This window comes from Lepidochelys kempii, chromosome 5, assembly GCF_965140265.1.
Source record: "Lepidochelys kempii isolate rLepKem1 chromosome 5, rLepKem1.hap2, whole genome shotgun sequence".
Classification (NCBI taxonomy): Eukaryota; Metazoa; Chordata; order Testudines; family Cheloniidae; genus Lepidochelys; species Lepidochelys kempii.
The window spans coordinates 631,389-656,952 of record NC_133260.1 but is presented as its reverse complement, the minus strand read 5'-3'; the positions used below and the strand labels follow the sequence as shown (position 1 = coordinate 656,952).

The following is a 25,564-nucleotide window of genomic DNA, read 5'->3' as shown; positions in this document are numbered from 1 at the left end:
GTCTCTGTCCAGCTCTCCCATGTGCTGGGATCTATCTATAGGGGGTCACGTTGACTGCACTCCTCACATCACTGCCCAGGTCACACGTCCCTTCTTTTCATTTTGTCCTGCTGGCCCTGCCAGCAGCTGGGGCTGGAGATTGAATGTCAGTGAGACATAAACAAAATAACCAAAGTGCCCGTTCGCTTCTGGGAACTGCCAGCAAGGCGAGAACCAGCGCAGCTCAGGTTGCAGCCCTTGCCTGCTGCGAGGGGATATAAAGACGGGGCCTGACTGGTGGCCCCAGACTAAGTGCTGGGGAGACTCAATTGGCTTCTGCAGGTGGCTTCTACTCCAAGTGACGATGGGGAAAATCGGCTTCTCCCTGCTCCTCGCCCTGGCTCTGGTGACTGTTGACACCTCTTCAGAGAGAAAGGTATGGGGCAGACTGGGCAGGGTGAGGGGCCGAGGGGGCTGGGCACTGCCTCTGGGCTGTCTCAGGACAGGGCGTGGTGAGGGGCCGAGGAGGCTGGGTGCTCACTCTGGGGTATCTCAGGGTGGGGCAGGGCAAGGGGCTGAGGGGGCTGGGGGCTGACTGTCTGATGGATCAGGCTCATGTAGGGGGTTCCTGCTGTGGGCAGGCAGGAGTGAGAGCTCGGGACTATTGCGGGAGGTGAAGAGGGGGTGGGGCCTTTCCCCCTGCAGGGATTTCGCTCTGGCTGTAAAGCTGCAATGTTTGTTATAGCGAGGGAGATTCTGTCTCCCATAAAGGGCAGGGACAGGAACAGCTCCAGGGGTTATTTCATTGTAAATCTCCCCAACCCCATAGGAGTGATGGAGCCGGGAGCAGCAAGCCACATGAAGGGCACATTTGGGCTGCAGAAAATAAAGCCCACCGGGCTGTCCCTAGCAAACTGGGGAACAGATGGGAGGAGCCCTGTGTGAGGATGTGATGCAGCAGGGAGGGGGGAGTGTTGACCTGGGAATGTGCCCTGGGGATGGGAGACCTGAGAGCCTGTCACCTGAGCCGGGAGGGGGAGAGGGAGGTAACACCTCTACCCAGGAATGTGGACAGAGGCTGCAGGAGGGAGCCTGCTGGGGGGGTTTAGTTTTCAGTTTGGGGCTGGGTGGAGGAACACAGGGAACCCCAGGGCTGGGGTCTAAGCTCCCTGCTCCCCCAGAAGGACTTGAGTGAGGGGTCCTGGTTGTACCCACAAGCTCTGTTTGAGACGGTTTTCCTGTGGTCCAATAACCTTCCGTTTTACTGGCTGGCTGAGAGTCTCAGTGAATCCCAGGAAGGGGGGTGCAGGGCCTGGACTCCCCCACACTCCGTGACACCCTGGAAGCGTTATTATTATTGGGGGTCCCATCACATCTGGTAGATCATAGAATCTTAGGACTGGAAGAGCTCTCCAGAGGTCTCTAGTCCAGCCCCCTGCAATCAGGGCAGGACTAAGTATTATCGATTCTAGCCCATCCCTGACAGGTGTTTGTCCAGCCTGCTCTTAAAAATCTCCACTGACAGAGTTTCCACAACCTCCCTAGACGATTTATTCCAGTGCTTAACCACCCTGACAATTAGGAAGTTTTTCCTAATGTCCAACCTAAACTGCCCTTGCTGAAATTTAAGCCCATTGCTTCTTGTCCTATCCTCAGAGGTTAAGGAGAACAATTTTTCTCCCTCCTCCTTGTAACAACCCTTTATGTACTTGAAAACTGTCATCATGTCTCCTCCCCCACCCCCCGCCTTCTCTTCTCCAGAGTAAAAAAATTGGTTTTGTTTAACCTTTCCTCATAGGTCTTGTTTTGAATCATGTTTGTTGCTCTAATCTGTACTTTCTCCAATGAGTCCACATCTTTCCTGAAATGTGGCACCCAGAACTGGACACAATACCCCGGTTGAGGCCTAATCAGCCCGGAGTAGAGCAGAAGAATTACTTCTCGTGTCTTGCTTACAACACTCCTGCTAATACAGCCCAGACTGAGGTTTGCTTTTTTTGCAATAGTGTTATACTGTTGACTCATTTAGCTTGTGATCCACTGTGACCCCCAGATCCCTTTCCATAGTGCTCCTTCCTAGGCAGTCATTTCCCACTCTGTGTGTGTGCAACTGATTGTTCCTTCCTAAGTGGAGTACTTTGCATTTGTCCTTATTGCATTTCATCCTATTTACTTCAGACCATTTCTCCAGTTTGTCCAGATCATTCTGAATTTTAATCCTATCCTCCAAAGCACTTGCAGCCCCTCCCAGCTGGGTCGTTCGCAGACTTTATATGTATACTCTCTATGCCATTATCTACATCATTGATGAAGATATTGAACAGAACCATACCCAGAACTGATCCCCGTAGGACCCCACTCGTTATGCTCTTCCAGCATGACTGTGAACCACTGGTAACTACTTTCTGGGAATGGTTTTCCAACCAGTTTTGCACCCACCTTACAGTAGCTCCATCTAGGCTGCATTTCCCTAGTTTGTTTATGAGAAGGTCACGCGAGACAGTATCAAAAGCTTTACTAAAGTCAAGATATACCACGTCTACCCGCTTCCCCACATCCACAAGACTTGTTACCCTGTCAAAGAAAGCTCTCAGGTTGGTATGACATGATTTGTTCTTGACAGATACACACTGACTGTAACTTGTCACCTTATTATCTTCTAGATGCTTGCATATTGATTGCTTAATTATTTGCTCCATTATATTTCAGGATGCTGAAGTTAAGCTGACTGGTCTGTAATCCCCTGGGTTGTCCTTATTCCCCTTTTTATAGGTGGGCACTAGATTTGCCCTTTTCCAGTCCTCTGGAATTTCTCCCGTCTCCCATGACTTTTCAAAGATAATTGCTAATGGTTCAGATATCTCCTCAGTCAGCTGCTTGAGTATTCTAGGATGTATTTCATCAGGCCCTGGGGACTTGAAGACATCTAACTTAGCTAAGTAACTTTTAACTTTTTCTCTCTATTTTAGCCTCTGATCCTATCCCATTTTCACTGGCATTTTCTATGTTACATATTGAATCACTCCTAACCTTTTTGGTGAAAACTGAAACAAAAAAGTCATTTAGCACTTCTGCCATTTCCACATTTTCTGTTATTGTTTTCCACCCAGGCCTCCTCTGTCCTTGGTCCTCCTCTTGCTTTTGATGTATTTGTAGAATGTTTTTTTGTTACCCTTTATGTCTCTAGGTAGTTTAATCTCATTTTGTGCCTTGGCCTTTCTAATTCTCTCCCTACATACTTGGGTTATTTTTTTATATTCATCCTTTGTAATTTGACCTAGTTTCCACTTTTTGTAGGACTCTTTTTTGAGTTTCAGGTCATTGAAGATCTCCTGGTTAAGCCAGGGTGGTCTCTTGCCATACTTCCTATATTTCCTACGCAATGGGATAGTTTGCTCTTGTGACCTTAATAATGTCTCCTAGAAAAACTGCCAACTCTCTTGAACTGTTTTACCCCTTAGACTTGCTTCCCATGGGATCTTACCTACCAATTCCCTGAATTTGCTAAAGTCTGCCTTCTTGAAATCCATTATCTTGATTCTGTTGTTTTCCCTCCTACCGTTCTTTAGAATCACAAACTCTCTCATTTCTTGATCACTTTCACCCAAGCTGCCTTCCACTTTCAAATTCTCAATCTGTTCCTCCTTGTTTGTCAAAATTAAATCATAGAATCACAGAATATTAGGGTTGGTAGAGACCTCAGGAGGTCATCTAGTCCAACTCCCTGCTCAAAGCAGGACCTACCCCAACTAAATCATCCCAGTCAGGGCTTTGTCAAGCCTGACCTTAGAAACCTCTCAGGAAGGAGATTCCACCATCTCCCTAGGTAACGCATTCCAGTGCTTCACCACCCTCCTAGTGAAAAAGTTTTTCCTAATATCCAACCTAAACCTCCCCCACTGCAACGTGAGACCATTACTCCTTGTTCTGTCATCTGCCACCACTGAAAACAGCCGAGCTCCATCCCCTTTGGAACCCCCCTTCAGGTAGTTGAAGGCTGCTCTCAAATCCCCCCTTATTCTTCTCTTCTGCAGACTAAATAACCCCAGTTCCCTCAGCCTCCCCTCATAAGTCATGTGCCCCAGCCCCCTAATCATTTTCATTGCCCTCCGCTGGACTCTCTCCAATTTGTCCACATCCCGTCTGTAGTGGGAAAACTGGACACAGTACTCCAGATGAGGCCTCACCAATGTCGAATAGAGGGGAACGATCACTTCCCTTGACCTGCTGGCAATGCCCCTACTAATACAGCCCAACATGCCATTGATCTTCTTGGTAACAAGGGCACACTGCTGACTCATATCCAGCTTCTTGTCCACTGTAATCCCCAGGTCCTTTTCTGCAGAACTGCTGCCGAGCCATTCGGTCCCTAGTCTGTAGCGGTGCATGGGATTCTTCCTTCCTAAGTGCAGGACTCTGCACTTGTCCTTGTTGATCCTCATCAGATTTCTTTTGGCCCAATCCTCCAATTTGTTTACGTCACTCTGGACCCTATCCCTACCCTCCATCGTACTGACCTCTCCCCCCAGCTTAATGTCAACAGCGAACTTGCTGAGGGTGCAATCCATCCCACCATCCAGATCATTACTAAAGATGTTGAACAAAACAAGCCCCAGGACTGACCCTTGGGGCACTCTGCTTGATACCGGCTGCCAACTAGACATGGAGCCGTTGATCACTCCCCTTTGAGCCCGACAATCTAGCCAGCTTTCTATCCACCTTATCATCCATTCATCCAGCTCATACTTCTTTAACTTGCTGGCAAGAATACTGTGGGAGACCGTGTCAAAAGCTTTGCTAAAGTCAAGATGTATCACATCCACGCTTTCCCCATATCCACAGAGCCACTTATCTCATCATACCTTTTATGATGAGATTACTGGTTCTGTGGATGAAGGGAAAGCAGTGGATGTATTGTTTCTTGACTTTAGCAAAGCTTTTGACACGGTCTCCCATAGTATTCTTGTCAGCAAGTTAAGGAAGTATGGGCTGGATGAATGCACTATAAGGTGGGTAGAAAGCTGGCTAAATTGTCGGGCTCAACGGGTAGTGATCAATGGCTCCATGTCTAGTTGGCAGCCGGTATCAAGTGGAGTGCCCCAAGGGTCGGTCCTGGGGCCGGTTTTATTCAATATCTTCATAAATGATCTGGAAGATGGGGTGGATTGCACTCTCAGCAAATTTGCGGATGATACTAAACTGGGAGGAGTGGTAGATACGCTGGAGGGGAGGGATAGGATACAAAAGGACCTAGATCAATTGGAAGATTGGGCCAAAAGGAATCTGATGAGGTTCAATAAGGATAAGTGCAGGGTCCTGCACTTAGGACGGAAGAACCCAATGCACAGCTACAGACTAGGGACCGAATGGCTAGGCAGCAGTTCTGCAGAAAAGGACCTAGGGGTGACAGTGGACGAGAAGCTGGATATGAGTCAGCAGTGTGCCCTTGTTGCCAAGAAGGCCAATGGCATTTTGGGATGTATAAGTAGGGGCATAGCGAGCAGATCGAGGGACGTGATCGTTCCCCTCTATTCGACATTGGTGAGGCCTCATCTGGAGTACTGTGTCCAGTTTTGGGCCCCACACTTCAAGAAGGATGTGGATAAATTGGAGAGAGTCCAGCGAAGGGCAACAAAAATGATTAGGGGACTGGAACACATGAGTTATGAGGAGAGGCTGAGGGAGCTGGGATTGTTTAGCCTGCAGAAGAGAAGAATGAGGGGGGATTTGATAGCTGCTTTCAACTCCCTGAAAGGGGGTTCCAAAGAGGATGGCTCTAGACTGTTCTCAATGGTAGCAGATGACAGAACGAGGAGTAATGGTCTCAAGTTGCAGTGGGGGAGGTTTAGATTGGATATTAGGAAAAACTTTTTCACTAAGAGGGTGGTGAAACACTGGAATGCGTTACCTAGGGAGGTGGTAGAATCTCCTTCCTTAGAGGTTTTTAAGGTCAGGCTTGACAAAGCCCTGGCTGGGATGATTTAACTGGGAATTGGTCCTGCTTTGAGCAGGGGGTTGGACTAGATGACCTTCTGGGGTCCCTTCCAACCCTGATATTCTATGATTCTATGATTCTATACAAGGCAATCGGGTTGGTCAGGCATGACTTGCCCTTGGTGAATCCATGTTGACTGTTCCTGATCACCTTCCTCTCCTCCAAGTGCTTCCAAATGGATTCCTTGAGGACCTGCTCCATGATTTTGCCAGGGACTGAGGTGAGGCTGACTGGTCTGTAGTTCCCCAGGTTCTCTTTCTTCCCTTTTTAAAATATGAGCACTCTATTTGCCTTTTTCCAATCATCCAGAACTCCCCCAATCTAGAACAGCCTCTCCCCTAGTAGCTTTCTCCACCTTGTGAACTAAAAAATTGTCTCCAATACATTCCAAGAACTTTTTGGATAATCTGTGCCCTGCAGTGTTATTTTCCTAACAGGTCTCTGGGTAGCTGAAGGCCCCCATCACCACCAAGATGACAGTTTACAAAGCAGGATGCCAAGTGTAGCTCTGCTCCTTACTCCCAGCTCAGCTTTCCCCACCCCTCCCATTACCCAAGTTATACCAGCAGACTGGCAGGACCCAGCAATATCTCATTGGGTGACAATCCCTTGTCTGCTCTCGGGAAGGAAGGGCCCGGTGGTTCGACGGCCGGGAAATGGAAAAGAGCAGGTTCTCAAAAACAGGTTGCTAATGTTTTAAGTAACATTTTAAAAACCCAGCTGTAAGCAAGATGAGTTGTATTTTAACACGTTAGCTGATTATGTTGTAGCCGAGGCTCCCAACTAATACTTAAACTACAACTGGCCTTGTCTACACTAGGGTTCTAAGACTTGTCAGGTAAAACATGTCAGCCAACCTGTTTTAAAGACACATCTTTTTGTCTAGCTTAAGTGTTGTGATTGGGGGTCAGTAGGTATTTTGCAGCTCCATCCCACATTGCAGGAAAGCAGCTGGACTCTGTCTAACCATCTCATCTCATTGCCATGGTACCCAAGAGGCTGATCCTGATCTCATTCTGGTTTCACCCCAGTATAAGTCCAGTGATCTCAGTGGAGTGGTGCCTGATCCCCTCCAGCGTGATGTCAGAATCAGGCCCCTAAAAAGAAGGGCCTGATTTGCAGAGAGGCAGGTGCTCACAGCTCCCTTTGGGGGATGGATGATCGTGGGGTTCGGAGCTTCCAGCCCTGTGGCAGACTTCCTGTGTGACCATGGCAAGTCACTCATCTCCATGAATTGGCAGAAGCACGCATGTCTCTACCCCACCAGGGTGTGAGGCTACGTTCATGCTGGCATGTGAGGATCCGATCCCCTGGTGAGGCGGTAGCTTCTGGAGAGCTTTTGGCTGCTCTGGGAGGAGAAGTGCAGTGCCTGAATGTGAGTAAAGCACAAGCTGTTGTGGCAGCCACACAGGGGCATCTGCAGAGCCACTTCCTCTGGCAAAGGAAGCTGCATTGAAGGTTCTTTGATGGACAAAGCAGGGAGCTCATCAGGCCTGCATCAGACACAGCGGCCACTAGAAACGTTGCGTCCATGGCTGGAAAGATCAGAGAGGGGGCCATGAGGCCCTTCCCCCAGGCTGGGTCCATGCTGCCCACCCTGCTCCTCTGCAGGTTTCCACTCCTGCATACAGCTGCCAAGTCAGTGGTGTCTTCTCTGTCCTCTCCCCATCCTCTTGTGTATCAGTGCCGGGGGTAGGGGGTAATGACACTGCAGGGTGCAGTCCAGACCAGTGAGGGGCTGTCACCCCCTCCCCTGCAAACTTGTGTGCCTCCCAATGCTTTGCTGCTGCAGCTCCCAGCTGGGCTGCTCACAAGAAGCCTTCGGGCAGCAGGTCACACCTGAGTGTCTGTGTGTAGGTGCAGCCTGCCAGCAGAACTCCAGTCATGCTCCGGCTTCCACCAGCCTGGGTTACCACTCACCGTATGACCCCAACACACTCCCAGTCCTGGATTTTCCCCCCAAATGTGTGTTCTGTACTGTCCAGCCCACTCCTGGGCAGTCCAGATATAGGAGGTCTGTTGCCCTTCTAAGGGAATGAATAGACCAGGGATCAGCAACCTTTCAGAAGTGGTATGCCAAGTCTTCATTTATTCACTGTAATTTAAGATTTTGCATGCCAGTAATAAATTTAAATGTTTTTAGAAGGTCTCGCTCTATAAGTCTATATTATATAATTAAACTATTGTTGCATGTAAAGTAAATAAGGTTTTAAAAATGTTTAAGAAGCTTCATTTAAAATTAAATTAAAATGCTGATCTTATCAGTTTAGTGTGATCCTTGCCCTTGCTTTTCCTTGCTGAGTTTTTCAATGTCCCCAGGCAGGGAGCGGGCTGAGCGGGCCGGCCGCGAGGACCCCGGCTGGCAAGGGGCCGGCAGACGGAACCCCAGACTGGCAGCAGAGTGCCACTGAAAATCACCTCGCGTGCCACCTTTGGCACGCGGGCCATAGGTTGCTGACCCCTGGAATAGACAATAGTTTGCTACCCTAAATGGAGCTATCCACACACTGGATTCATTCTGATTAAAGAATAAAACAAGTTTATTTAACTACAAGGAGGCAAGTTTTAAGGGAGTACAAGTGTAAGGCATTAAAGTCAGAAATGGCTACAAGAGACATAATGGTAAAACACTTCCTTGTAGTAAATTTAACTAACTTGACTCGGTTCAAGGTGAGGTTCCCTTAGTACATGTTTCCATATCATTGCTGACCAAATTCTCAGACTGGATCTGCTCCCAAAGTCCAACGGCTGTTTTCCTTTTCCCTTTGAAATGCATTTTCCCAAGGGATACCCCTTGATAAAGTTCATTCCTGAGGTGAGGTTGGAGTCAAGGAGTCTGGTGGTGAAAGAGGTTCCCTGCTGTTGTTTGCTAAGATGCAGAACTGTTTGTTCCTGCCTCCCTCCCTTGCCAAGGAATGGACACTTGACAGGTGATGGCTCATCGGCTTTGATGGCACCTGGCCAGATGTGTCACCTTGTCCTTTGTCTTTGAGAAACAGGTTCACCCCCGCCCCAGACTTCTCTGGTGAACACACTTCAGTCACGATTTCTGCGTATGTTATCTCTTTACACGTAATGTTGCTACACACATTTCGCCCTGATACTATTGGCCGGTGCATTCTTGGTTTTCAGACGATAGCTCACACAGCACATTGTGTACCAAGATTTTGCAGGGGTGTGTAGGATGTGAATACAGGGGTGCGTTCCATCCAGGGGGCTTCACTGGGCCCTGAAGAGCAGCTGGGAATGGGAAGAGGAGCCAGCACTGTCGTCTGCCTGTCCCAGATGCGGGCTGGCTACAGAGCTTCCGTCTGAGTGCGATACACAGCCGGTGTGTTCGGTCTCAGATCCTTTAATGGTCTGCTGGGGATGGCCCACGGTGGCTTAAATAAAGTGTGTGCCACACAGCGCCACCTCGTGGCCAAACAGCGTGATACAGCTTAGCATCCCATTACAGTACAAGCGCCATGGAGCCTGTCTGCTCTCCAGGACCCACACCCAGCCTGGGCCCCATTGCTCTCTGGGGTGCAGCTGCCTCCTCTCTCCTGCTTCAGTAAGCTCCTCAGTCTGTGGGGAGAGGGCCCAGGTGGCAAGGGAATGGAGGACAGCTCCCCCCACCCTATGGGTTAGGAAGGAGAAAGCAAAGGACCTCCCAGGAGCAGAGGAGGTCCCCAGTTCTGTGTTTATGATGTGATGGAGCACGGAGTGGAGCGTATTGACCTGGGAATGTTGTGTGGGAGTTTTACTGGGCTGTCTGCATTGGTGCTGGATGGTGGTGGGATATCAGGGTGTGACTTCACTGGAGGGACGATACCTGAGCATGTAACCTGAGCCAGGAGGGGGGTTGGGGCCAGGTGACACCTTCTGCCCAGGAAACTGGACAAAGGCTGGAGGAGGGGCCGGGGGGGGGGAGGCTGGGTGAGATGGCTGGAGGGGGTTTCAGTTTGGAGCTGGCTGGGGAAAGAGAGGGAGGCCCAGAACAGTGGTCTGGCCTCCCTGCCCCCCAAGATGGGCCTGACTGAGGGAGTCCTGTTTTCTATAACTACAAGCTCTGTTTTGGACTGTGTTCCTGTTGTCTCATAAACCTTCTGTTTTACTGGCTGGCTGAGAGTCATGGTGAATCGCAGAAAGTTGGGGGTGCAGGTCCTTGTCTCCCCCACACTTCGTGACATATGGTTTAGGATTTATTCAGTTAGTTGCATTTCTGGTGGAATCCCCAGCCTGAAAAACCCAGAAACAAGTGGGGAGGGGTCACAGAGGGAGGGAATGGGCTTCCCTGGAGAGCTCAGGAAGCAGAGCACACACCAAGACTTCATTGTTCATCTCCAGTTTGAGCGGTCTGTGCCCTGCGTTCCGGACTGGCAGGGTCATAGCCTCGGCTGAGCATCGGACCCGTAGTGCTGTGTGGGGCCCCTGTTCCTGCTAACTGCATCCCTCCCTTTTCAGTGTGTCCTGTCCGGATCATGGAAGAGCAGCCTGGGCTGCAGGATGGTTATATCTGAACTCAGCAAGGCTGGAGCGTTCTCGGGTTCATACCACTCTGTGGCAATGGCCCCCAAGGCTGATATCCTGTCATCGCCCCTGCATGGAGTCCAGCACAATGCCAACCAGAAGGAGCAGCCAACCTTCGGGTTCACGGTGAAGTGGCAGTTCTCAGGTGTGTAGCCTCCACTGCCTCGGTGCTGGCCAGGTGGAGCTGGGGTAAGCATGATCTGACGGGGGGGCTGAAAAACCTGGAGGTCTCATGCCCCAGTCTTGGGGAGGGCTGGTGACTCGGGTACCCTGGGGCTGAGGGGGTCAGGACAGTGTACAAGGAAAGCCTGTTCCTCAGTCAGTGAGAGGCCTGGAACCACTTGTGGTGGTCTCTGAAGGTAGGCCTGGAAGGCACAGTGCATGGCGGTCCAGGCTTAGGCTGGGAGGAGGTGAGTGATGGTCAAACCAAACTTTAAGCGAAGGCGTGGAGAGTGGAAGCAGACTGGTCTGGGGAGAAGGACCCGCAGGGAAGGCTCAGGGTGGGGATCTCTGTCTCCATGGAATTCCCTCCCATGCCAGATACAGCTCGCAATGGAAAATACTCATTGATGGAAACTTTGTGATGCTCATGTAATCCACTGACCAGTGTGTTACATGTCCTCGTCGATGCTCAGGCCACGGAGGATGTGAGTCCGTTACAGACACTAGCTTTGCAGCTCACACTGTAAGGTGTTGTGCGCTAACTGGGGAGATCCTGGGTTCAGTGCCCAGAGGGAGGTTGTCACGCTTACTTTCCACAACTACTTGGAAGTTGTCTTCAGGTGGCCCAGCTCAAAACCTCCTTCCCCCAGCCTTGAAGTCCAGTTGACTCCTACTGGGGGAGCAGGAGGATACTGCAGGCAGGGCAGGGAGACAGGAAACGGGTTGGTGTAGCACAATAGTGAATTTCCATGGCAAAAGTATCAGCTTCTGCAGCTGGAATCCGTGGAGCCCGGACTGGGACGGCCCCTTCGTTCAGCCGGTGCTGCAGGTGTTCTGCAGATTTGCTCTATGCGCAGGCCAGGTTTTCAAGGTTCTCTCTGCTACCAGAGGGGCTAGGGACACAATTTTAATATTAAACATAGTAATAATTCAGGAGCAAGGGGAGAACTCCATGTGGTGGAATTGTGGAAGACAGGTGGTCCTGATTTAGACCATGCTTCTAATGTCACCCTTAAACTTCCTTTAATAAACAAAATTGTGCCTTAAATCTCTCTTCTGTAATACACACTGAAGCTGGGAATGGGCGACGACAGGGTTGGATCACCTGGTGATCACCTGTTCTGTTCACTGCCTCTGGGGCACCTGGCACTGGCCACTGTCGGCAGACGGGACACGGGGCTAGATGGACCCTTGGTCTGACCCAGTCTAGCCATTCTAATGCTATTATATTCTTATATGGCGTATCCTTACTGCAGTGGCTTATACCAAAAGCCTCATGCTTTTACACTGGCGATCCCCAGGTTCAGGGACTCTCAGCAAAGCAGTACGGGGCAATGAGGTTTTTGCATCTGCTCAGTGAGGTTGTTTAATGTATTTTTGTTTACGCCGGAGCCCATGTGCACGTCTGGGCACTCTTCAGGCGAGCAAGGCAGGGTGGTCCTGCCCTAAAGAGCTTCCAGACTAAGGAAAGACAGACTCGGAGGCAGCGGTTTGAAAGAAGGGGAGTAGCCAGACATCTGGATGCCTTGCAGGCAAAACTGGATTTTAATGGGGACAGAAATGTGGTGATCATGGGGTAGGGGGCACCAGCCCCAGGGGCCATGTGGCTGCTTGTGTAGCAGGGGGCACACCAGGCCCAGGGGACCATCTGGGTGAGTGTGGGGCAGGAAGCCTCAGGTCCAGGGGGCCATGTGCGTGAGCATAGGGTAGGGGGCCCCAGGCCCAAGGGGCCGTGTGGATGTCTAGTTGGCAGCTGGTATCAAGCGGAGTGCCCCAGGGGTCAATCCTGGGGCCGGTTTTGTTCAACATCTTTATTAATGGGGTTTGGAAAAGGCCTGCAGGCCGCGGGAGGGGAGGGAGGCATCCCAGTCACCCCCCGACTGCTGACTGGATGGGGGATGGGAGGGGGTCCGGGGATGGGAAGCTCGGCAACTCCCGACTGGTCTGGAGTGGGTTAAACGGGTGTGAAGCCGATGGTGTGGCCGCCGCGCTCCCCGTGGGGTGATGGGGAGAGGCAGGCCGGGGGACGGGAACCATGTGTGTAGTGGGGGGCTGGGAGCCATTGAACCAAGCTGTAAACCCCGCGTAGAATGGAAACCACGTCCAGTCAGGGGGTGTGGCAGCCCCCGCACCCCGAGTTCCCGTACCTCTGGAGGCAGGGGCTGAGAGTCCCCGGCACCCCATGGCCAGGCGCGCCCGGGCCCGGGGCCAGAGGGGTCCCCGGGGGTCCTTTGGGAAGGTTTCTGTGCCTGGGACAGGCAGGCAGGAGGAGCAGAGACGCAGCGAGAAGGCAGTGGCCGGCGCAGCCCGAGTCCCTGGGAGCCTGGCCCTGAGACGAGCCGGACAGCCCAGCCCGGAGTCGGCGCCAATGGGGAGAGCTGTGGGGCCCAGGGCTGGCTGGGCAGGGCTCGGAGCTGCGCCAAAATCATAGAATCCTAGAATATCAGGGTTGGAAGGGACCTCAGGAGGTCATCTACTCCAACCCCCTGCTCAAAACAGGACCAATCCCCAATTAAATCATCCCAGCCAGGGCTTTGTCAAGCCTGACCTTAAAAACTTCTAAGGAAGGAGATTCCACCACCTCCCTAGGTAACGCATTCCAGTGCTTCACCACCCTCCTAGTGAAGAAGTTTTTCCTAACAAGGGCACACTGCTGACTCATATCCAGCTTCTCGTCCACTGTCACCCCTAGGTCCTTTTCCGCAGAACTGCTGCCGAGCCATTCGGTCCCTAGTCTGTAGCGGTGCATTGGATTCTTCCGTCCTAAGTGCAGGACCCTGCACTTATCCTTATTGAACCCCATCAGATTTCTTTTGGCCCAATCCTCCAATTTGTCTAGGTCCCTCTGTATCCTATCCCTACCCTCCAGCGTATCTACCTCTCCTCCTAGTTTAGTATCATCCGCAAATTTGCTGAGGGTGCAATCCACACCATCCTCCAGATCATTTATGAAGATATTGAACAAAACCGGCCCCAGGACCGACCCCTGGGGCACTCCACTTGACACCGGCTGCCAGCTAGACATGGAGCCATTGATCACTACCCGTTGAGCCCAACAATCTAGCCAACTTTCTACCCACCTTATAGTGCATTCATCCAAAGCCGCTCTTGCCTGCCGTGTTTGCCTCCGAGATACCTGGCTCCAAGACCCATTTCTCCTGCGGAGCTGAACGACCTGCAGGGCCCTGCCTTGGGCCAACCACGCGGGCACAGAGGGGTAACAGCAGGGAGGCCCGTTACTGAGGGTGGGCGAGCGACCCACCTTATATTTTGCTCCGGCGTGTTGGCTTGCGGGGCACCCAGTATGGGGGCAGACAGGGAGAAGGAGGCTTGTGCAGGGTCCCATTACATGAGAATCAGAGCCTGTCTCTGCAGACGCACCGCTCGGGGTCTGGGCTGTGATGGGTGATTAAGGCCTGTCGTGGGCTGACCTGGCACGGGGCTAGGGGGGCAGTGATGCCAAAGGGGAAGGCTGACATTGCTTGCTGCTGCAGAAACCTCCGGTTCCACCTTTGGGCAGCTGCTTCTCCCTCTCCCCATTCCACACCCAGTGCTCTGTCCCCTCCCCAACTTCCTTGGTCCCCCCCCGCCCGCTGCCCCAAGAATGGGTCACTGCTCTGACCCTCCCCTGGGGCTGGAGCCAGCCTTGGGGAGATGCTGCCGAGGACCCAGTGGGTGTGACAATTGCAGGTGCGTGGCACTGCCCCAGCGACACGCAGCAGACTCCCTCGGGCTCCGGGCTCTGTCTGGGGACCCTGTGCCGGGATCTCAGAGCGAGCAGCGCTGACCTGGTCACTCTATCACCTGTCAGAGTCTCCACCAGAGTCCGTGAGCGTCTTCGTGGGCCAGTGCTTCACGGATGACCAGGGAGAAGAGACCCTGCAGACCACGTGGCTGCTGCGCAAGGAGGTCGTATCCCCCGGTGCCGACTGGGAAGCGACCAGGTGGGTGACGGGGCACAGACTGCCCAGGAGCAAAGGTGCTGCCTGCAGAGCTGGGACTGCAGGGCCTGGCCCCGTCTCTGCTCGGCGCTGTGCCAAGGGCTGGGATCCCGAGCCCGGCTCTGGGGCTGTGGTGCTGGGGATACAGGGAACCCCATGTGGGATGAGGTGGGGCAGGGCAGGGTTCTCAGCCCAGAATCACAAACTCTTGGGGGACCCACCATGTGCTCTAGGAATTTTAGGTGGGAAGCCCTAAGGCCTGTGCTATGCAGGGGGTCAGGCACAAATCACAATGGTCCCTTCTGGCCTGGGAATCTAGGAAGCTGTGTATCTTGCTGGGGAAGGATGAAGGTGTAACGATGTGGCCTTTGGCAGGACACTTCTGAGAGTATCAATTCACGACAAATCACTTAGAGCAGGGCAGTTACAGCCCCAGGCTGGGGTTCCTTTGCACACCAAGGCAAACCGAACCAGCCAAACAGAGAGGACTTTGGTTTTACCCCACTGGCTAACCACAAATCACACAGCAATTCCCTCAGACACTCCAGTTTCCCAGTATCCCCACCAGCGCCACTCGTTGTGGGGACGAATGATTATGAAAACCAACACCCCAGTAAAAGAAAAAAGTTCCCTCGATCCCAAAGGACCAAGCCCCAGACCCAGGTCAATATACAAGTCAGATCTTACCCACAAATCACGCTGTTGCCAATCCTTTATTCTTGCCAGCAAGTTAAAGAAGTATGGGCTGGATGAATGGACTATAAGGTGGATAGAAAGCTGGCTAGATTGTCGGGCTCAACGGGTGGTGATCAATGGCTCCATGTCTAGTTGGCAGCCGATATCAAGTGGAGTGCCCCAAGGGTCAGTCCTGGGGCCGGTTTTGTTCAATATCTTCATTAATGATCTGGAGGATGGTGTGGATTGCACCCTCAGCAAGTTTGCAGATGACACTAAACTGGGAGGAGAGGGAGATATGCTGGAGGGTGGGGATAGGATACAGAGGGACCTAGACAAATTAGAGGATTGGGCCAAAAGAAATCTGATGAGGTTCCACAAGGACAAGTGCAGAGTCCTGCACTTAGGACGGAAGAACCCAATGCACCGCTACAGACTAGGGACCGAATGGCTCGGCAGCAGTTCTGCGGAAAAGGACCTAGGGGTGACAGTGGACGAGAAGCTGGATATGAGTCAGCAGTGTGCCCTTGTTGCCAAGAAGGCCAATAGCATTTTGGGATGTATAAGTAGGGGCATTGCCAGCAGATTGAGGGATGTGATCGTTCCCCTCTATTCGACATTGGTGAGGCCTCATTTGGAGTACTGTGTCCAGTTTTGGGCCCCACACTACAAGAAGGATGTGGAAAAATTGGAAAACGTCCAGCAGAGGGCAACAAAAATGATTAGGGGACTGGAACACATGACTTATGAGGAGAGGCTGAGGGAACTGGGATTGTTTAGTCTGCAGAAGAGAAGAATGAGGGGGGATTTGATAGCTGCTTTCAACTCCCTGAAAGGGGGTTCCAAAGAGGATGGCTCTAGACTGTTCTCAATGGTAGCAGATGACAGAACGAGGAGTAATGGTCTCAAGTTGCAGTGGGGGAGATTTAGGTTGGATATTAGGAAAAACTTTTTCACTAGGAGGGTGGTGAAACACTGGAATGCGTTACCTAGGGAGGTGGTGGAATCTCCTTCTTTAGAAGTTTTTAAGGTCAGGCTTGACAAAGCCCTGGCTGGGATGATTTAATTGGGGATTGGTCCTGCTTTGAGCAGGGAGTTGGACTAGATGACCTCCTGCGGTCCCTTCCAACCCTGATATTCTATGATTCTTTCGAATCTAAAATCTAAAGGTTTATTCATAAAAAGAAAGAAATAGAGATGAGAGCTAGAATTGGTTCAATGGAATCAATGACATACAGTGATGGCAAAGTTCTTGATTCAGGCTTGTAGCAGTGATGGAATAAACGGCAGGTTCAAATCAAGTCTCTGGAGAACATCCCCAGCTGGGTTGGGTCATTCAGTCCTTTGTTCAGAGCTTCAGTGTAGCAAAGTTCTTCCAGAGGTCAGAAGCAGGATTGAAGACACAATGGGGGGGTTTCCAGGGCCTTTTATATCCTCTGTCTTGTAGAAGGACACCCTTTGTTCTTACTAGGGAAAATCACAGCAGCAAGGTGGAGTTTGGAGTCACATGGGCAAGTCACATGTCCATGCATGACTCAGTTCTTTACAGGTAGAGCAGCCATTGCTCACATGCTGCCTTGAACATTCCCAGGAAGGCTTCCCATATGTAGATTGGAGTCTCCCAAGGTCCATTGTCAGTGAAGTGTTTCTTGACTGGCCACTTAATCTGAAAATTCCTTTCTCAAGAAGCTGACCACATGCCTCACTAATGCTACTAAGAATCAAACACATTGTGATACAAGTACAGAGCCAATATTCATAACTTCAAATACAAAAATGATACACACATACAGACAGCCCTAATTATAACCAGCAAATTACAACCTTTTCATAGACACCTTACTTGACTTCCTTTGTACAAGATTTGGTGCAACTGTAGGACTTTGGTAGCAACAATGATCTATACGGTCACAGTTCATGTCAATAATGTCACAGAAGGTTTGCTGAGTTCCCTGGGCCCTGTCACACCCCAGGGCTGTGTGTGATCCCCACAACTCTTCTCCAAGAACTTGCTAATGGGTGAGCAATCCACCAGGGGTGTGGGCATCCTGTGAGGGGCAGCATCCCCAGGGTAGACGAGTCAGTCGCCAGGGAAAAGCACAAAGAATGGTCTTGCTGACCCACCCAGGAGGGGATGGCTGGATGAGCAGCCCCCAGAGCCCCTGCCCACCCCCGGGGCGCAGCTGGGTGGCTCTGAGGCCCTGCCGGTGCGGGGTGCCCACAGGCACGCTGCCTCCCTGGGCTGGGTGGCTGGGTGCCCCCATGAAGTGGAGCCTGGAGGAGGTGCCTCTTTGGGCTTCTATCCATCTCAGATTAATGCACTTTTTGCCCCTGCCCCCCCCCCATGTATGGGGCAGCCCCAAGCGCAGGCCTGTGCTGGGCCAGTAACTCCAGCTCTGTGCTTCCCCGCAGGGTCGGCACAAACATTTTCACTCGGATCAAGTGACGGAACGTGGGCGAATCCGTGAGGAGCGACGGTGCCCGGTGACCCAGCAGCACCGTGACCACACTCTGCAGCCCCAGGGCTCCTGGCCCCCTGTCCGGGATTGTCCTGGGCTCTCTCGAGAGCATCTCGCCCGGCCTCAGGGCTGTTTGCTGGGCTGCAGAATCACCCGTCTCTGTCTCCACCTCCCCGTCACTCTCCGGTGACCCCCCCAGAATCGCTGTCCCCACCCCCCCATGCTGCAGTTTAGTTCCTTTCCCAGTAAAGCTCTAGCGCGGGAGGCAAATGAGTCTCTGGTGTTTTTACCGCTCTTGGCCCTTGGGGTGAAGCTGTTGCTGAGCTGTGAGTCCCACCTGGCCCCCCCTGGATTCCCTGGGAGGTGCCGGATTCTCTCCCGTTAGCCGGGCCCTTCCTGGGACACCCCTTGGCAGGTTCATCCCCCTGGGTCGCTCCTTTGCTCCCTGCCCGTGGCCGGGATACAGAATGCAGCAGCCGGTGTACAGCCCCTAGGAGATGCCCTTCCCGGCTAAACGGCCCTTCGCTCACTCGGGAGGTTCCTGTCCAGCGCTCTCAGCCCTGGGTTTCGTTTCTCTCCAGCATCCAGCACCACCCACCTCGAGATCTAGGCACCAGGAGCCAAACAAACATTTTCCATCAGAAAAACAGGGCTCAGTTCTGTGTGGTTCTCCCTTGAAACCCTCCACGGGAGGCGTAAGGCTCCAGAGGAACCCAGCACGGGGAGGCTGTTTTGTGCAGGGTGTCCAGTTCCACCGGGGCCAGAGTCCCATTTTAGAGATGCTTTTAGGGCAGCATCTGAGCCTGGTACCAGGTGTCACGGAGTCCCTGGGCGATGCTCGGGAGCTGCTCCCCATGAAGCCAATCAGGACTCTGGGGAAGTCTCCTCTCTGAGCAGCCTGTCTGCAGGACACACAGCTCTCCCGGCTTCCACCTTCCTGGGTCTGACCTCGGAGCATTCAGCCTCCTCTGCCCCTCCGTGCGCTTCCCACAGCGAGTCCGCCCAGGCGGGGTCCTGGGGAAGCCAGAGGGTCCTGCCCCCCAACTTCACAGTCAGACGGGACTCTCAGCCAGCCAGTAAAACAGAAGGTTTATTAGACGACAGGAACATGGTCTAACACAGAGCTTGTAGGTGCAGAGAACGGGACCCCTCAGCTGGGTCCATTTTGGGGGGCAGTGAGCCAGACAACCCCGTCTGCCCTTCACTCCATGTCCCAGCCAGCCCCAAACTGAAACTCCCTCCAGCCCCTCCTCCTCTGGGCTTTGTCCCTTTCCGGGCCAGGAGGGCACCTGATTCCTTTGTTCTCCAACCCTTTAGCTCTCACCTTGCAGGGGGGAAGGGCCCAGGCCATCAGTTGCCAGGAAATAGGGTGTCGGCCATTCTCTGTGTCCAGACCCCTGCACACCCCTGCCCTCTAGGGCTCTGCAACGATCATACACCCTTACCCCACCCCCTAGATACTTAAGAACTGCCTAGGGGAAACTGAGGCACCCCCACACTATTCAGAGGAAACATTAAGAACAGTCCCGCTTCATCACACCAGGTGCTCCCCTCAGCCCCCCCCCACTCTCACTGGGTTGGTTGCACAAAGGTCCAGGGGAGGATCTGGTCTTTATGTAGCACCCGAGGCCGGATCTGCTGGTGACACGTGGTGCTGTGGCAGGGTGACCTGATGTCCCACCCAGGTCACGGTGCACTTGCAGCGGGCTAGTGAAGATGCTCCAGCCCCGGCGGGAGAAGCTCCCAGCAGCACGGTGACCCTGCTCCCGCCTGCCCAGCGCTGTCCTGCTCCCCACCCCACGTGGGGTCCCGCCCAGCCCAGCGCCCGCCTCCGCACCCGAACGAAAGCCGCACCGCACCAAGGACGGTGAGGGGGCGTCTCGGCCAGCCCATGGGAGCTGGAAGTTGCCGGCCTCTTCCAGGACCAGGTTGGGAGGGGAGGGGACTAAAACTGCAGGGCAAAGAAGAGACCAGTAAGTGTTACGGGGGCCTGATCCCCAAGGGACCCCTCCCTGTGCCCCCAGACCTCCTGCCTCTAGGGGAACCCGCCCTGTCCCCCAGCTCCCCTTGCTCCAGGGGACCCCTCCCTGTGCCTGCAGCCATGCCCCCTGCCTCTAAGGGACCCCTCCCTGTGCCCCCAGCCCCCCTGCTTCTAGGGGACCCCTCCCTCTGCCCCCAGCCCCCCCGCTTCTAGGGGACCCCTCCCTGAGCCCCCACCCTCCCTGCTCCCAAGGGACCGCTTCCTGTGCCCCCAGCCCCCTACAACTCCCAGAAGACCCCCTCCCTGTGCCTCCAGCCCCACCCCCAGCCTCTAGGGAACCCCTCCCTGGGCCCCTAGCCACTACCCCTGCCTCTAAGGGACCCCTCCCTCCCCAGCCCCCCCCCCACTCCCAGGGGATCCCTCTCTGAGCTCCCAGCTCCCATCTGGGCAGGGGGAGGGCTCAGGCATAGGTGTACTTTGATGTCTATTTTGGGGGCAGGGGCCAGCAGGACTTGAGCCAGTTCCGCACAGCGGTTCCGGGGAGGCAGCGCCCCCTCCCCCCCGCCCGACTCACCGCAGCAGGCCACCCACCTGTCTGGGTTGGCCGGGGGGTGCAACCAAAAGTTATAACTCAAAAGTGGGGGGCTAAGCTCAAAAAGTTTGAAAACAGCTCAAGGGGCAAGGAGGGGGTAGGTAGGGGCTGTGTGTGGGCGGGGGGGTAGCTCAGGGTGCAGGTAGGGGGTGACTAGGGGCTGTGTGTGGGCAGGGGGTATCTCAGGGTGCTAGGAGGGGGTGACTATGTGTGACGAAGTGGGACTGTTCTTAATATTTCCTCTGAATAGTGTGGGGGTGCCTCAGTTTCCCCTAGGCAGTTCTTAAGTATCTAGGGGGTGGGATAAGGGTGTATGATCATTGCAGAGCCCTAGAGGGCAGGTGTGTGCAGGGGTCTGGACCCAGAGAATGGGTCCAGAATGGGACACCCTGTTTCCTGGCCACTGATGGCCTGGGCCCTTCCCCCCTGCAAGGTGAGAGCTAAAGGGTTGGAGAACAAAGGAACCAGGTGCCCTCCTGGCCCGGGAAAGGAACAAAGCCCAGGGGAGGAGGGGCTGGAGGGAGTTTCAGTTGGGGGCTGGCTGGGACACGGAGTGAAGTGCAGACGGGGTTGTCTGGCTCACGGCCCTCCAAAATGGACCCAGCTGAGGGGTCCTGTTCTCTGCACCTACAAGCTCTGTGTTAGACCATGTTCCTGTCGTCTAATAAACCTCTGTTTTACTGGCTGGCTGAGAGTCACGTCTGACTGCGAAGTTGGGGGGCAGGACCCTCTGGCTTCCCCAGGACCCCGCCTGGGCGGACTCGCTGGGGGAAGCGCACGGAGGGGCAGAGGAGGCTGAATGCTCCGAGGTCAGACCCAGTAAGGTGGAAGCCGTGTGAGCTGTGTGTCCTGAAGACAGGCTGCTCCCAGAGAGGAGACTGCCCCAGAGTCTTGCCTGGCTTCATGCGGAGCAGTTCCAGAGCATTGCCCGGGGACTCTGTGACAACAAGCAATACAGGAAAGAGAAGTTTCAATAACAGGCTAAATAAACCACCAAGCCAAGATGACAAACCCCAGCCTGAAAACAAGGTTTGCAACCAATCACTCTCTGGGGCAGTACAGGCAACCTGTGCTCCGGCTCGGGCATGGGCCTCAGCCTGTACCACCCTTTCATAGATCTCACAACTGCTATCATTTACATACACACAATATCGGGGCCCGACGAGGGCACAAACCCCTCCTTGGGATGCCAAGAGATAGTCCAAAGCCAGCCTGTTTTGGAGGGAAAACGTCCTGAGCTGCTGTACCTCTTTATTTAATGTTTTTACTGCTGACCCTAAATCGCTAACCGAGTCCTCTAACTCTAGGGCCACCTTCTCAAGTACCATCTGCAGCCTTACAGTATAGCGGCCTATGCATGCCAGGGCTGGCCCGGTAAACAGTGGCGCTATTCCCAGTACAGAGCACCCTACCAGCTTCTCGGTTGTGAGGGGATTCTTCATATTGCCCTCCTATGCCGTAGTCAGTCGCCGCAGCGTCTTTTCTCGTGACTCAACAGAGGTGTCTCGGGCATTTCTAATCTTTCCTTTGGGCAGTGTGGCAGTTATGGAAAGATGAGGAACTCCACGAGCTATATAACAGCTACCTGTCCAGTTGGCTGGCAGCACCTTGTAAGCCTTTCGGCCACATACAAAATAGTGACCCTGTAGGGCCCAGTAAGGACTGTTTCTTAAGGGGATTCCTGGGATATCTGAAGCTGTTTTTCCAAACTGTTCATATGCCCCTAGGGGGGCATCCCATCCTCCTGATTGGGTACAAGTGGGGGCATTTCTAATTGTGCCGTTTAAATTACACTCGCCATAGGGACCACTACAAACCCACCATTGGCTTGCTACGTTGGAGATATTAACTGGACGGCAAGTTACATTTCCAAACCCCTTTCTTGTGGTAAGATTATTTGTAAGAGTTTCTCTAAAAGGGGAGGAACCATTACACCCACATTGCTGGCCTCGCCTTTTGGTCTTTATCCAATACCCCTCAGCCCACTGTGTAATAACAGAGGAGCTCTTTCCCACAGGACGCCCATAGGGATCAGATTGGCTTCGGGTAAAACATAACACTCCCTCAGTGAGTACTGCAACTGAATACTCCTGGTCCTGATAGGTGGCCTGCTGTAAAGAGGTCTTGTTCCAGAACGGCGAGTCCGTTCTTTCCTGCTCTTTGGTGGTGGCTAATTCTGCTAGGGTCAGGGGCAGCATGTCAAGGGGCATTCCCGTTTTGGGGGACAGTGGAGCCGGAGCACATACCCAGCAATCAGTCTGGTTTGTTAAATTAGCAACATGGTGCGCAAGCAAAACAAAGGAGTTATGCTCCCGATATGCACAGTTTGGAAATACCAATACAGAGAATAACAATGTTACCCAATTAATTATCACCAGAGTCTTCCCAACCCAGGGTCTCCAGGACCTGGGTGGGCCCATTTTAGCATTAAGGTGCCCGCTATTTGTGTCTTTTAAACAGTAGCTTTAGCCCGAGATCGTCACTAGATGAGGAGTCAGCAGGTTGGACGGTCCACTGTTCTGCTGACGAGAGGGCGGGTACTGCCTTCAGATGAGAGTGATGGATCCAGTTCTTGTGTCCCTCGATCTTTGCCGCTGTATGGGAGACCAGCAGGACGGTATAGGGTCCTTTCCACTTTTCCTGGAGAGGCTCGTCTTTCCAGGTACGAACAAGCACGGAGTCGCCGGACTGTAAGGAGTGAACGGGAGAGTCCAAGGGGAGAGGCTGGGAATCCTTGGTATACCTGTGAAGAGACAAGAGAACAGCAGACAGGGAACACATATTCTGTGACAAAAAAACATTACCCAACTCCCATTCCCCTGACAGAACCGGGGTGCCATTCATGGGCCATGCCCTTCCAAACATAATTTCAAAGGGACTAAGCCCTAATCTACCCTTTGGGAGAACGCGGATACGGAGTAGGACGAGGGGCAAAGCATCAGGCCATCGCAGTGAGGCTTCTTGGCACACTTTTGAGAGATGCCGTTTAAGGGTCTGATTGGTACGCTCCGCTAAACCACTGGCTTGCGGTCTCCAGGGCGTATGGAGTTTCCAGGGGATCGGTAAGGCATGTGAGATGCTTTGAATGATTTTTGACGTGAAGTGTGTCCCATTGTTAGATTCCATCCACGGGGGAAGTCCAAAGCGAGGAATGAGCTTCTTAACAAACTTGAGGGCCACTGTCCTGGCAGTGCAGTTACGGCATGGGAAGGCTTCTGGCCATCCGCTGAACCGATCCACTATGACAAGGAGATATTTGAACCCTTGGGTCCGGGGAAACTCAGTAAAGTCTATTTGCCCCACTTGTCCGGGGCCCGGAGTGGGTTCTAGGGCAGCTGATGGCACAGGATGTCCCGGTCGGGGGTTATTCTTTTGGCAGACTAAGCAGTCGCTTGTACCTGGGCAGCCAGGGGTCGGAGTCCGGAAGTGATAAAGTATTTTCCCATTAGTTGGATAAATGCTTCCCTGCCGGCATGAGTGGTTTGATGTAGTTTCTGCAGCACCGGCCGGATCAGGCCCTTTGGTAAGAGGATCTTCCCTTCTGGGGAATGGAGCCATCCCTCCTTTTCCCGGAGACCGAGTTTGTCAGTTCCCGGTCTCTCCTCCCCAGAGTACTGAGGGGTTGGAAGCTCCCCTACTGATGGGATAAGGGCATGCATATGGGCGTTCTCAGCCTGAGGGGATGGCAGGGTGGCAGCATGCTTAGCCTCTCTATCTGCCCGGGCGTTACCTCTGGCCACATCTTGATCTTCCCTTTGATGGGCTTTACAGTGTACCACTGCCACTTCCGAGGGGAGTTGTACGGCTTCTAGGAGCCGGAGGATTTGGGGCCCGTGCTTGACTGGGGAGCCTTGGGCTGTCAGCATTCCCCTTTGCTTCCACAGGCCAGCATGAGCATGGAGCACATCGAAAGCATACTTTGAATCAGTAAAAATGTTGACCTGCTTTCCTTTTGACAGTTCAAGTGCACGGGTCAGGGCTATCAGTTCGGCAAGCTGGGCACAGGTCCCAGCAGGCAAACCTTCAGCTTCCACAGTGTCATGGAGGGTCACAACAGCATAACCCGCCCTCCTTAGCCCATCTATTACAGTACTGCTACCATCAGTGTACCACTCATAATCTGCATTTGGGAGGGGTACATCCTTTAAATCCGGACGGCTGGAGTACTGGGCATCTATGATCTCTAAACAGTCATGTTTCTGTTCCTCTGTTTCTGGCAAGAGGGTGGCTGGGTTAAGGGAGGGGCAAGGCTGTAGGGTGACTTCAGAGTTCTCTAACAGCTTAGCCTGGTACCGAGCAATGGAGCCTGGGTGAGCCAAAGCCCTCCCTTTGCAGCCAATAAGGCTCGGACCATATGGGGAGTATAGATTTGCATAACCCCTCCCAATGTTAGCTTCTCGGCTTCCTCAAGCACTAGGGCAGTAGCTGCGACCGCCCGTAAACATGCCGGCCAACCCTTTGCAACCTGATTCAATTGCTTAGAAAAATAAGCCACGGGTCGTCTCCATGCTCCTAACAGCTGTGTGAGCACTCCTAGGGCCACCCCCCTTCGTTCATGTACATACAACTGAAACGGCTTAGAGAGATCCGGCAGGCCCAGAGCCGGGGCTTCCATCAACTTCCTTTTCAAGATTTTTAAATGCCCTGTCAGCCTCTGGGGTCCAATACAAGGGGTCATGATCTGCTCCTTTTACACAGTCGTACAGGGGTTTAGCCCACAGTCCAAACTCTGGGATCCATATCCTGCAAAAGCCTGCCATACCCAGAAATGCCCTGAGCCGCTTACGATTACTTGGGGTAGGAACTTGACAGATAGCTTCCTTTCTTTTGCTTGAAAGCTGACGCTCCCCTTGCCTTAGCTGTAACCTGATCCCTCTCCACCTCAGACAACAGGGTTCTCAGGAGGATATTACAGTTGTCTCAATCCGGCTTGTGACTACTGAGGCACCCCTCAAAGACTGAAATAAACCAGCTTGGGTTCATGGAGAATTCCCCAGCCTGTGTTTTAAAAGCTGCTAGGTCTATTGGATTGAATGGCACATGGGTGTAAACTTGCATAGTGGTAGCCTGACGTCCGTCTGCCCCTGGGCAAGCCACAACAGTCTCAGTAATCAAAGGATAGAGTCCCACTGAGGGGGCAATCTCTGTAACTCGAGGCATCCTACCCTTATAATGTGGGGGTGTGGGGGCCGAAGGGGACACCGGCTCTGCCATTACAGTGGGGGTGGAGGTCTGGGGACTAACATTAACTACTACCGAACCAGTCGG

At 53.1% G+C, this 25,564-nt stretch overlaps 1 protein-coding gene across 1 annotated transcript; it reads left to right on the top strand.

Annotated features, from left to right (window-relative positions):
* Positions 1 to 343: 343 nt before the first annotated feature.
* Positions 344 to 18,053, top strand: LOC140911989 (avidin-like). Its single transcript, XM_073346143.1, has 4 exons — positions 344 to 415; positions 10,421 to 10,631; positions 14,472 to 14,592; positions 17,677 to 18,053. Exons 1-4 carry the CDS (start codon positions 344 to 346, stop codon positions 17,708 to 17,710), a joined length of 438 nt encoding a protein of 145 aa, XP_073202244.1. The 3' UTR covers positions 17,711 to 18,053.
* The last annotated feature ends 7,511 nt before the right edge of the window (positions 18,054 to 25,564 follow it).